General features: G+C 50.3%; 1 protein-coding gene across 5 annotated transcripts in view; it reads left to right on the top strand.

The window, feature by feature from the left end:
- ZDHHC3 (zinc finger DHHC-type palmitoyltransferase 3) overlaps positions 1-13467 on the top strand; it is a 59908-nt gene that overhangs the window by 22104 nt on the left and 24337 nt on the right. For all 5 annotated transcript variants that reach the window (XM_027038507.2, XM_027038508.2, XM_053219552.1 and 2 more), the window contains exon 3: positions 12461-12585. In XM_027038507.2, the coding sequence (XP_026894308.1) occupies positions 12461-12585 (125 nt within the window). The remainder of the gene's footprint in view (positions 1-12460; positions 12586-13467) is intronic.

Consider the following 13467-nt stretch of genomic DNA (forward strand, 5'->3'; position numbering starts at 1 on the left):
ATAAGCAGAGATGCCAGGTAAGCAGTAGGTAGCCAGGTGGAGGGTCAGGATCAAACAGCAGGGTTGAGGTCATTGGTGTCTAGAAGGCATGTGAGTCAGGGAACTGGATGTCAGGAGGAGGGCAGCTGGAAGGCTTCTGCCCTGGCATTCACGCCTGTGTCCTTTCACCCCGTATTGACTTGCGTGGCCTCTCCAGGGATCTCCCCGGTCTAGCCCCTTGCACTTGGATGCAGGAGCGAATGGTTCTCATGGCTGCCGATCCCAGATGAATGAGAACCAAAGACTACTCCCCAAACACCAGTCTGCTGCTCATTCGGGTGTTTCGCTAGTGGCCCCAAAGAAAACTGGGCCCCAAAATGAAGCAACTCAAACGTGTCCTAAATACATGCCCCATCTCACCTGCCTTTCTCCTCCCAGCACATGACATGTTATGCAAAACCCGGTGTGTACAGAGAGAGTGGGAGGCCCTGGGGCCGAGTTGGGAGCCTAGATCTCACACTGAAAACAGATCAACCCAGGGCTCCTTGCTAACACTGCAGGGGGAGTCTGTTTTTAGAAAGGTGTCACTGAGGGGTCTAAGGAGTTCCCTAACAGGATTATAATGTTTTGTATCTCAGGAATTCGTGTTGTATACGGTCCTGCAGGAGAACCTATATGCAAAGGTTATAAACAACATCTAACAACGTATACATTGTTTCCCATTTGGCTTTGTTAGTATTGCCGGGTTATAATTAAAGACAAAAAGTCTCTCACAGTCTTCCGCAAACAGTTAACAGACCGCTTCCAGCTTTGAAATTCTTCCTGCAGTTGTAACAATTGCAGTTGAACAGTTGCAACCACCCCCAGCTTTCTGGACCATTTAGCAATCATTTCCTCCAACACAGTAGGAAATGGGTCCATGTAGAGCTTGAGCAGAAAAGGGAAGAGGGAAATGGCGCACAAAGGTGTGAATGGCCACCTTGGAGGTGAGGTTCCCATGGGAAATGGGGTAAAAAGGACAGGCCTGGAAGGAGAGAGAAAGAGGCCAAAGGGGCCTCACTTGGCAAGGGCGCTGGCCTAGAGGTCACAGGGTGTGGGCAGAGCACAAGTCAGATCGGTGTTTGGTATCTGGTGCCCTCTCCTTGCTCGCTCTAAGAGGATGTGATGTCATCCAGGAGCTTTTTGTGTTCCTGAAACACTTAAGAGGTCCAGAGAGGCTCTGAGTGCCTGGACTCAGAACCTCTTATCTTGGTGCTAGTCTCCCTCCCCGCCCCACCCCACCCTCCAATTTCATCACTTCTTCCTTTCCCTTTGCAAATCCATTTCAGTGCCTCATCCTGTGAGCTTCTTCAGGAATCCCGAGGGATTCCTCTTAACATTTAGATCTGGGACAATCTCTGTCTCCCGGAAGCTGCTTAAAGCTGGAAGGCGTAGCTTGTCTCTTTCTGTCCTGGCTGCCAGGAAGCTCAAAGCTAAGCGCTTCATAATCTCGCAATAATTGTGTAAACCCTTTGGTCATTTACTAACTAATCGTTTACTTACCTCATTATAAACCATCTCAAATCTGAGGGGTCCCTGGGTGGCTCAGTCGGTTAAGCATCTGACTTCAGGTCAGGTCATAATCTCGCAATTCATGAGTTCAAGCCGCTCGTCATTGGGTTCTCTGCTATCAGCACAGAGCCTGCTTGGGATCCCCTGTCTCCTTCCCTCTCTGCCCCTCTCCCCTCAAAAATAAATAAACATTAAAAAAAATTTATTTGATTTTAATTTTTTTTAATGTTTATTTTTGACACAGAGAGAGACAGAGCATGAGCGGGGAAGGGGCAGAGAGGGAGGGAGACACAGAATCCAAAGCAGGCTCCAGGCTCATGAGCTGTCAGCACAGAGCCCGACGCGGGGCTCGAACTCACGGACCGCGAGATCATGACCTGAGCCGAAGTCAGACACTCAACTGACTGAGCCACCCAGGCGCCCCTAAAAAAAAGTTTTTTTAATTATCTCAAATCTGAGATTTGACAAAGGAGGCCTATAAATCAATTTAACTACATTGTTAAGGAAAAGAAAATTCATCAGTCTGTCTGCCGCTGCCTCTCCCTCCCTTTGAATCCCGTCTTGTGAACACCTTGCTGTAGACAGACCTCGCGTGACTGTCCCAGACCACTGCAGGCCACTGATTTTGGTTCCAGCTGCCGAAACCCATCCATGGATATCAGGACTCACTCCATTGTGCAGTTCGTGTGTCCCCTCCTGGAGCCTCTCTCGGTGACATTATCGATCGCATGTTGCGTGTGGAGTCAGTTAGCAAGTACAGTAAAACCTTGTGTGCTAGCATAATTCATTCCGGGAACATGCTTGTAATCCAAAGCACTCGCATATGGAAGCGAGTTTCAAGAACTGTTGGCTCAGTTGTGATCATGCGACGTTCAGCATCACATACCACTCATATTGCAAGACATCGCTCATTTATCAAGTTAAAATTTATTAAAAATGTTTGCTCATCTTGCGGAACGCTCGCTGAAAAAGTTACTGGCCATCCGAGGTTTGATGTATTTACTGGGACCAGCAGCACGACGGCATGGTGGCAGGCCCACAGAAACAGAGAAGGAATAGCACTGGGCCCTCCCACCAGCATGCCGGGTGAGGGTGGAGGTACTGACCCATTCCCCAGGTCAGGGGACTTGCCAGATCAGGGGCTAATTCGAGCTGGCTGCTACATCCTCCCTCATGCCAGGCAACATCTCATAGCTGTCACGGAGCAACTTAGAAACACCCCCTGAAAAATCTTTCAGGCCCCAGAGAGAAGCAAGTGACCCATTTAGGGATTACCTACCTCCACCTTTCTGTGAAGGAGACAGGTGGCCTGTGACACAGGCCTGAGGCTGGTCACCATGTTCCTGGCAGAGCTGATGGAGAGAGAGTTTCTGCCTGGACAGCAGGTGTGCTCACATCTCCATCCCAGGGCCCCTGCAACACTTTAGGCAAGTTTCATCCTTGTTGCTTCAAATACATGAGGATATTGAGGCCTTAGATTTGTTGGTATTTCTTTGGAAGTTTCTTGTTGCTTTTTTTTTTTAATGTTTATTTATTTATTTTGAAAGAGAGAGCACAAATGGGGAGGGGCAGAGAGAGAGAGAGAGAGAGAGAGAGAGAGAATTCCAAGTAGGCTCCATGCTCTCGGCACAGAGCCCACCTCGGTGCTTGATCTCATGAACCACAAGATCATGACTTGAGCTGAAATCAAGAGGCGGCCACTTAACTGACGAAGCCCCCCAGTCACCCCTCTATTACTTTTCATCATGTCCTTTTTACGCCATTATGTTGTCCTAGATACTTACTGAAACGGGCCTGCTTCAGTTTTTGAGAGAGAGAAAACATATGCACACACGTGCACATGCACAGGGGGAAGGCAGAGAGACAGAGAGAGAGAGAGGGAGAATCCCAAGCAGGTTCCTTGCTGTCAGTGTAGAGCCTGATGCAGGGCTCGATCTCACGAACCGTGAGATCATGACCTGAGCATAAATCAAAGAGTTTGACCCTTAACCACCTGAGCCACCCAGGTGCCCTGATACAGGCCTGTTTCAGTCTTAATGGTAACATGCTGATACAGTTGTTGGCAGAATAATATTATGGCATCAGGGCAGTTTGAAAAAGCCTCTTCAGGGCTCTTAACAGCAATGTCCGATAAATACATACGTTGTCTTCTGATGGAGGTGAGGGCTCTAGACTTGGATTGCCTGGGTCTGAATCCTGGTTCTGCCATCTGTTAGCCATGTGACCTTGGGAAGTTGCTTCATTTCTTTGCTTTAGTTATCTCATCTGTAAAATGGGTAATAACAGTTTCTGCCTCACAGGTTTATTGGCGGAATTAACTGACAAAATACAGTAAAGCACGTGGAACGGTGTCTGGCATAGAGCACTCCATAAATGTCTGTTGTATCATCATTATCATTCAGCTTGGTTTGTTGAATACACGCTCCGTGGCAGGCCCTGGGCAATTCACCGGGGCTGCAAGTTGAAAGACATTGTCTCTATCCTCCAGGAATTTATAGCTGTGGAGGAGAGATCAGGGTGTACTTAAACGATTGGTGTTGAGACCAATAAATACAGGCTGGAACAGCACAAAAGCCAAGTGATGGCTTCTCTCTTGGGTGTGGCCTGGGGCCACGAGGAGGAAGGCAGAGGAGGTGATCCCTGAGTGGGTTTTGGTTCCGGTACAAGAGGCGAACAGGCGGGGCAGAGGTGCTGATGTGAGTCCCTGGGGGTACAAGGTGAAAGTCTCGGAGAGCATGGTGCCTTTGGGAAGCCGCAGGTGGTCCACAGCCGGGGGACTGCTGGGGCAGGGACAGGGGGAGACCCTGGGTCAGTGGTCTGAGGCTGCGTTGTGGTGGCCCTGCTCGAGCTCTGACCGGGAGCTCGGACTCTGGGCCGGGGGAAGGCTCTGCGAAGCCTGTGAAGGTGTCCAGGCAGGGAGAATAGTATGAGCAGATTCCCATTTTAGAAAGTTTACTCTGGGAAATAGGAGAATAGGCCGGGGTGGGAGGTGGCTCTAACATCTGGGGCGCGTGAGGATGGGCCGGAACAAAGGCCGTGACAGCGGCTTGGAGGGGAGGATATGGGATTCGAGGCACGGTTTGGGACAGGAGTAACCTGGTGGAGTAGGAGGGGTAAGGGATAAGCGAGGGTAGATAGAGGCGCCACGGACCAGGGAAGTAAGAATGGGAGGGGCGGTTTGGAGCGAAAGGAATGGATTCAGTTGTAGCATGTTGAATCTGGGGGGTTGGTTTTCCTCGGTTTTAATGTCTCTTGAACAACCAGGTGGAGATGTCTGCAGCTCGAAAAGAGGCCTGAGTTGGAGCCCACGATTGGGCATCACCACTGGGTGTGATGGGGGAGGACTGTCAGCAGGGGGCGGGGTGCAGAATGAGCAGGGGACGGGGCTGGTGGGGGATCCCTGAGGAACACCGGGGTCCAGCATGGGTAACAGCCCAAGGGAGAGCAAGAGGCAGGGGGACACCCAGAGGGAGCAGAGCAGCCTCAGGAGAGAGTGACAGAAGGAGGGACTGGTGGTCACAGGAGATCCAAGGGAGTTGAGGGCCTAGAACCGACCTTTGGGTTTGGCCGCAGGGAGTTGCTCAGTGACCTGGTGACAGGTGTTCCTGGTGTGAAGACGACAGGCACCAGAGAGCCGTGAACCAGAGTCAGGGAGAGATAGTAGAGACAGAAGTGCACACGACCTCAACAAGCTTAGCTGTGAGGGGTGGGAGGGCCCGGAGTGTGCGCACAACATGAGGGAGAAGCTTTGAGCTACAAGTCTGGGGCCCCTGAGGGCCAGGATTAGCCGGGACCCTCACCCTCCAAGCTGGTGGTTGATCCCAGCTGCCTCAGTTTTCTCTGAAATAGAAAAGGAAGTAGGTGGGGGTTGAGGAAGGTACTGGAAGTTTGGGCTAGCCCCTAAGGGGAATGATTGACAGAATCGTATCACACCTCCCTGCCCCAGATTTAAACGGATTCCACTACGGGACCAAACATATATTTGAGGAACGTCTGAGTATCATGGGCCTATAAATTCTTTAGTGTTTTTAGCTTGCCGTGTGCACAGAGAAAAGACTGGAAGGATATGCTCCCAAATGTTGATTATACAGATCTCTGGGCAATACAATCAAAGGGTGGGTTTTTCCCTTTTAATTTTCTCGTCTATTTTTTTTTAATCATGAAGAAGTATTACTGTGGAAATGAGGGGGGGACATCGGTACATTGTGGTCTGCCAGGCTGCAGTAGCCTGGGAGCCTCAAGACAGCCCTGTGAGATGCGTAAGGACGGGGGGGGGGGGGGGGGCGGTTCTCAGTAACGCAGGCGTCACAACATTGGCAGAAATGTCTCAGCATACCTACCGACTCCCTGCCGTCTGTCCAGAATGGTACAGAACGAAATTCCTTACCATGAACTAATCACAGGAAGTTCTGAAGTCTGTGGAGATAAGCACAGAAGAGAATATTAAGGAAGGAAGGAAGGAAGGAAGGAAGGAAGGAAGGAAGGAAGGAAGGAAGGAAGGAAGGAAGGAAGGAAAGGGAGGGAAGGAGGGAGGGAGGGAGGGAGGGAGGGAGGGAGGAAGGAAGGAAGGAAGGAAGGAAGGAAGGAAGGAAGGAAGGAAAGAAGGAAGGAAGAAAGGAAAGGGGAAGGGAAGGGAAGAAAGGAAAAGACGTTGGAGGCAAAGGCAGGAAAGCACCTGTGTCACAGGATCCTCTGTCTCAGGGACTGGCCCAGCTGGCCTCTGGGTCTGAAGGATGGACTTGCTGGGCAGATGGGGTCTTGCCTGGAAGGGAATGAGCCTTCTAGGGGATTTATGTAAAGAGAGTCCTGCTGGAGGGGACAGGCTTTTAAAAAAAGCTGAACTGTGGGGCACGTGGGTGGCAGTTGAGCATCTGACTGTGAGCTCAGGTCATGATCTCACAGTTCGTGAGTTCGAGCCCCGCGTCGGGCTCTGTGCTGACGGCTGGGAGCCCGGAGCCAGCTTCGGATTCTGTGTCCCCCTGTCTCTCTGCCCCTCCCCTACTCGCTCTCTGTCTCTCTGTCTCTCTCTGTCAAAAATTAATAAACGTTAAAATAAATAAATAAAAATTAAAAAAAATAAAAAGGCCGCGCTGTTACATGATGTGCCCTGGTCTGGAATAGCAGGCAATAATGAGAATACCAGAAGAGAGTTCCGATTGCCCTTTGCAGTTTAGGGTTTTCCTCTTGTAGGCCTTTACGTGGGGCCTCCTGAGGTTTACAGCAAATTCTGGGACCTTAAAAACTGGATGTGGGGGGAAAATAGCGACCTGAGCCTTCATTTAGGAAATCTCTGCCCCATTGATTTATCTCCTTGGGCAGACGGTGTTCCTTAGGGCTTTTCCTTTGTGCATGAGGAGTGACATCCAGTTGTGGTTTTGTGCCTTCAGGATTCATACAAGTTCACACGGTTGCCCAGACTCAATGACCTTTTGCATTAAAGAGTATTAATGTGGCCTTCTGGGCTTTTGTGGGGCCCTCTCTGCCTGGGCCAGAGCCCTTCCCAATCCCCTTTTATTTTTTTATTTTTTCAAAGGGTTAAGAACATTTTTTTAAGTTTGTTTATTTATTTTGAGAGAGAGAGAGACAGCATAAGTGGGAGAGGGGCAGAGAGAGGTGGGGAGAGAGAGAGAATCTCAAGCAGGCTCCAAGCTGTCAGTACAGAGCCTGACGCAGGGGTTTGAACCCACAAAGCCGCAAGATCGTGACCTGAGCCAAAACCAAGAGTCGGACGCTTTAACTGACTGAAGCTACCCAGGCACGCTCCTTCTGGATCCTCTTTCAAAGTCCAGTCATATGGGTGGTCGGGGTCCAGCTCTGCCCTTGTAAAGACTTCCAGACCCTAGTGCCTCAGGGCAGGGCCTCAGATAGCTCAAGATGAGATGGTCATAGCGTTTTGAATATAAAATTCAGTTAAGTTGGGCATATTCCTACTTTGGGTAGTTCCTTCCTGAGGTATATTTTTATGCTTGTATTTTTTTAAAAAAAAATTTTAGTGTTTATTTTTGAGAGAGAGAGAAAGAGAGCAGGGGAGGGGCAGAGAGAGAGGGAGACAGATGATCCGAAGCAGGCTCTGTGCTGAGATAAGAGAACCCGACTTGGGGCTCAAACTCGCTAACCATGAGATCGTACCTGAGCCGAAGTTGGACACTTACCCGACTGAGCCACCCAGGCGCCCCTTGCCTGTATTTTTAGAGTTTCTTTCTAATTGCAAAAACCACATGTTCCTATTAGAACATTTAAGAAATATGGTCAAGAAAATGCAAATAACCTGTGATCTATGTGAGATATCCATTAATAATTTGGCACATGTCTTTGTCTATATATATATATATGTCTATACATATATATATATATATATATATATATATATATATATATATATATGTATATATACACAGCTGACCCTTGAACAATGTGGTATGAACTGCACGGGTCCACTTACATACGAATTTTTGATAAGAACAGTCCAGTACTGGAAATGTGTTTTCTCTTCCTTATGATTTTCTTAACATTTTCTTTCCTCTAGCTTTATTTATATATAGTACTATATAGTACTATATACTACTAGTATATAGTAGTATATTATATTACTATATATAGTAATATATATATCCTACTATATAGTGTAGGATACAAATAATGTACAATATATGTGTGAGTTGACTACTCACGTTTTTGCTATTCTGGTCAACAGGAGGCTATTAGCAGTTTAAGTTTCAGGTGAGTCACAAGCTATATGTGGATTTTTGGCTGCACGGACCCCTCAGCCCTGCATTATTCAAGTGTCAACTGGGTATCAGATCTGTTCTGGAATGTCTTATATGCCATATACTCTTTGGAAGTCTATGTGTGCCTTTAGCTATCTGTCATAGATGTTCTCCATGCTAATAGCTGTACACTTTTATAGCATATTTAATGTCAAGAAGGACGTCCTAAATGGCATCATACATATCACAGAGTCCTCACCTATCAAAGTTTGTTTGCTTTTAAAGTTTCTTTTTTTTTTTTTAATGTTTTTATTCATTTTTGAGAGAGAGAGACAGAGCCCAGTGGGGAAGGGGCAGGGAGAGGGGCAGAGAATCTGAAGTAGGCTCCAGGCTCTGAGCTGTCAGCATAGGGCCTGACATGGGCCTCAAACTCACGAACCGTGAGATCATGACCTGAGCCAAAGTCGGACGCCCAACCGACTGAGCCACCCAGCGCCCCTGCTTTTAAAATTTCTATCATAGGCTTTTCTGGCATCTGACGACGTTTTGCAGACTAGGTGGGGTTTTTTCCTACTTTTTAAAAAAAAAATTGTAATGAAACATATGACACAGTTGAAAGGGCATGAAGGATAATACAATGATATGATAATATGATATCTCCACGCCCCCAGCCTCATACATAAAACATTACAAAGGCGGTTTAACCTCTTTGTTTCCCCCCCCACCCCCACTTTTCCTCTCCCAGCCTCCCCACCACCACGGAGGTGACTGTTACTCTGAATCACATGTAGTTTTCAGCATCTTGGTGCCCATTGTGCCTGTGTATCAGGATCCACATTTCTAGAAGTTTCTTCTCAGGACCTCATCTCTGTCCCACTCAAAGTCCTGAGCCTCCACCAATGAGAAGAGCATTCATGTGGATGAGCATGCCTTTGGCTTTTCTGGGCTCGTACTTGTCTGTTGCCCCATCGGCCTCAGGCAGACCAGTGGGGAAGCACAGCACCGTTCCTAGTGACATGTCGGCCACATGCTGCCCATCTCGAGTGTAAGCGGGTCCTTAACGAGACAGGAGAGCAGAGAAAGAGCTGGTGACGGAATGGTTAGCAGGGGAAAGTTGTGGGGGGGCGGCGCGCCAGCAAAGAGCCATATGAGGAGAGGGCGCATGCTGGCTGGAGACCCCAGAGAGGCACCCGAGGCCCTCTTTGAGATAACTTGCAAGTCTTCCCATAATTGAACTGTGGTCCTGAGTTTTTTCCTCCGCTGCCTGGGAGACACCCCTGCGCGTGCCCTCTGGCTCTGGTGCTTCTGCTCTATCCGTCATCCTCTGGACAGGCCACCTCTGGCCACTGCTTGGACTGCCTCCGTCCCCAGGTGCCCCTGTCCTGCTACGTCCACCAGGATCCTCCCGGCCTTCCCGCCTCCCCTAGCTCCTGATGCACCAGTGGCCGTGGCTTTGGCCGGGTGCTCAGCCTCCTTGCTGTGTCTGGGCATCTGGGCATCCGCCCCAGCAGCTGTTTGGGACCCAGGCCCCCATCACTTCCGTGCACTTTCCCACAATGCTCAGTGTGGCGTAGACTTTCAGGAGAGGGTCGGTACTTGATTTGTCTTTGCAGTTTCCATAGCTAGGTCTTTGTCCCCGTGAGTCATTTTTGTAGCAAAAGACAAAATGCCAGCTCCCTGGTCTGTACTGCTTCTTCAGTGGGTCTTCCTATCCCAGAATTTCTCCTTTGTGGGAAAGGTGCTGACACCCCGTCTTCCTCCCCTCTAACCCAGGAACCCCTCGCTTGGCCTGTTACAGTCCGTCAGTCCTGAAATCCCCACCTACCCACCTACCCACCCTAGCCGACCACAATGCCCCTCACCCGGGCCCCTTCGGGACTTGGGCGTGGCCCCCAGTTCTGTGGTCAGATGTTGTGTCAACTTCCCTGATGGTGGTGTCCCGTGGGCGCCCACTGATGAGCACGGCCTCCTGTCACCTAGACCTTAGGTGGGGGGTGTGGAGCAGTCCCATCCCAGAGCCATGACTCGACCCAGTGTCAGGCCCGGTTCCTGATAGGGAGCTGGGCCACGCTGCTGGAGCCCCCCAGGCTGGCACCCTGAGCCCCCTTCTTTCTTGTCCTGCTTGCTTTCATTGCTCCTTTCACCCCGTGCTAAAACTGATAGACCTTTTCCAAGCTAGAGGCTCTGGTGCTGAATGAGGTAGACCCGTCATGGAGCTCCTGGTCTAGCATAGTAATTCTCAGCCCTGCTGAGCGCTTTGTAAAAATGCGGGTGTCCACGCACCCTGACAGTTTTGTGTGGTAACCCCGCATTAGAGTCGAGGCATCCGGAGGTTGTTACAGGCGCAGTGTTGCGTCCAACACCTGGCCAAGAACACAGGCTACCTGCCTCGGTCCGTTTGGGCTGTTGTAACAAACTACCAGAGACGGGCTGGCTTATAAACAAGAGAAAGTTATAGTTCTCGCAGCTGTTTAGGCTGGGAAGTCCAAGATCACGGTGCTGGCAGATTCAGCCTCTGGGGGAGGGCCCACTTCCTGGTTCGCAGACGGCCATCTTCTCGCTGTGTCCTCACATGGCAGAAGGGGTGAGGGAGCTCTCAGCAGTCACTATAAGGGCGCTAAGGGCCAGGCACAAGGGCTCCACCCTAGTGACCTGACCACCTCCCCGAGGCCCCACCTCCCAATAGCACACACTGAGGGTTAGGAATTTGGGAGGCACATTCGGTCCCTTGTTGTGCCCTGTGCTGAGCACTCTCTCTCAAGCTGGCCCCCTGCCCGTCCGTCCAGCCTCCCCTCTGCCTACCCTGGATTCCACCGTGCCGATTTTCTCACCAGCCCCCAGACGGGCCGGGCTCACTCTCACCTTTTTGTCTTTACCTATGCCCCTCCTCTGGCCAGAATCCCTCTCCTCCCTCAGGACTACCTGGCATGTCTTAGGACCACCCTTAAGCCTCACCTCTTGAGAGGCGTCTGGGTGGCACAGTCCGTTAAGCATCCAACTTCGGCTCAGGTCATGATTTCACAGTTCGTGGGTTCGAGCCCTGTGTCAGGTTCTGTGCTGACAGCTCAGAGCCTGGAGCCTGCTTCGGATTCTGTGTCTGCCTCTCTCTCTGCCCCTCCCCCACTCGTGTTCTCGCTCTCTCTCTCTCTCTCTCTCTCTCAAAAGTAAACTTAAAAAAAAAACAAACCTCATCTCTTGAAACCTCTCTGGTTCCCTGGCTAGTTGGTACCTATTCCTCTGTGCTCTCTCAACACAACTGTCTTCTAGCATCATTAGCCTCCAAGAGACCAAGGGCCTACTGGGACAGAGACCTTGTTTGATACCTGAATCCATAGCAGTGAGCACTGGAGCACAGGCTGAGCACCGAGTAGGCCCCTGGCGAAGACTGGTCATTGAGACCCTGCGTAGGCCTGGACACCGCCCGCTTTCCTTCTGCTTGGACAGGCACACGGGCCCCAGTAGACGCTGGTGGCACTTTGGGTCTGCTGTTGGCTCCACGGGAGGTGTTCACAGCTAGAACAAAATGCAGAGCACTCACGAGCGTACGAAAGGATGGGATGGCAAACTGGGAGGGCACGTCGGGTCAGAAAGCAAGTCAGAGATCCGAAGGCCATGGTTCACAGTTGCTTTGGATTCACAAGAACCAAATGTAGATTACCAGTGCTTCCTAACAATAGTATTGGTAAGAGAATAAAATAAAACGATTCTAGTTTAAACAGTAGCCAGTGACATTCAGAGCTGCAGACCTTGATCTGGAAAAACTGAGCTGTGGGGTGTGAAGCCCGTTAGTAAAACTTCGCAAAGGCCCAAGGTGTTACTGGGAAATTTTAATGTAGACCAAACGGGAATGGGCGAGTCAAATCCTAACTGTAGTATTTACATAGGAAAGAACAGATTCAGTGAAAACCACGTCACTGAGATGAAAGCAGAAAGATCATTAGGAACAGCCTGTCTACTGGGGAAAATCATTTACTTTTCCATAGGAAAACTCATTGTCCATAAGTATCCATCGGTGTTGGCGTGATTCTGAACAGAGTCCACGTGTTGTTGGGATGATACTGTCCTGTCCGTGTGAGTGAGTGTGTGTGTGTGTGTGTGTGTGTGTGTGTGTGTGTGTGTGTGTGTGTGTTTAGCTGCTGCTTCCAGGTGACCATCTCCACTACGGGGCGTCAGAACCGATGGAATCCCTGGCCCAGCCCTGACCCCTTTCCTCTTTCTCACAGGGCGCGGTGCCCAAAGGAAACGCCACTAAAGAATTCATCGAAAGTTTACAGCTGAAGCCCGGGCAGGTGGTGTACAAGTGTCCCAAATGCTGCAGCATTAAGCCTGACCGAGCCCACCACTGCAGGTACGCGTGCGCCCCGACCCCCTCCTCCCGACCTGGGCTCGCTTCCTCCCCTCCCCCACCTCTCACCTGCTCTGGAGTAGCACCCCCCACCCCACCCCGCCACCTGCTTCTGGAGTGGGTGCCGTCAGCAACAAGACTTCTGGACGTCCCCTGCTCTGGGCAGGGAACGGCCACTGTGACTCTCCCTCCCCATCTCCGTGAGCTCACTAGATGGAAAAGGGCGTTTGGTTTGGGCTCAGGACACCTGTCCTAAGACTTGACTCTCCCACAGCTGATGAAGCACCCTGCCCTGACTGACAGTCAAGCGCCCTTGACTGTCTCCGCCCGTTTCCGGATCTGTACAATTGAGGGGGTTTCTCCTCTTCCTACCTCACGGCTTTATTAATTAAGGGCACAGGAGACAAAGCTTTAGAAAATCATTCTGTGAGTGTCTAATACTTGACACACTTAAGAGGTGGGCCCCATTCGCTTAAATTTTAGCGAAGGGGTTGTCCTTGAATGAAGGCTTCTCTTTAAAACAAAACTTCGGGCGCCTGGGTGGCTCAGTTGGTTGAGCGTCTGACTTCGGTTCAGGTCACGGTCTCACGGTTCATGAGTTCAAGCCCCACGTTGCAGAGCCTGCTTTGGATCCTCTGTCCCCCTCTCTGCCCTTCCCCAGCTTGTGCTCTCTCTCAAAAATAAATTAACTTGAAAAAAAAAAAAAAAAAGGAAAAAACTTCTAGGGGCTCCTGGGTGGTTTGGTTGGTTGTCTGCTCTCGATCTCAGGTCTTGATCTCGGGGTCGTGAGTTCGAGCCCCAAGTTGGAAGCCGCACTGAGCATGAAGCCTACTTGGGGAAAAAACAAAAACAAAGCAAAACAAAACAAACAAACACCACACAACA

The sequence above is a fragment of the Acinonyx jubatus genome, chromosome A2, assembly GCF_027475565.1.
Source record: "Acinonyx jubatus isolate Ajub_Pintada_27869175 chromosome A2, VMU_Ajub_asm_v1.0, whole genome shotgun sequence".
NCBI lineage: Eukaryota > Metazoa > Chordata > Mammalia > Carnivora > Felidae > Acinonyx > Acinonyx jubatus.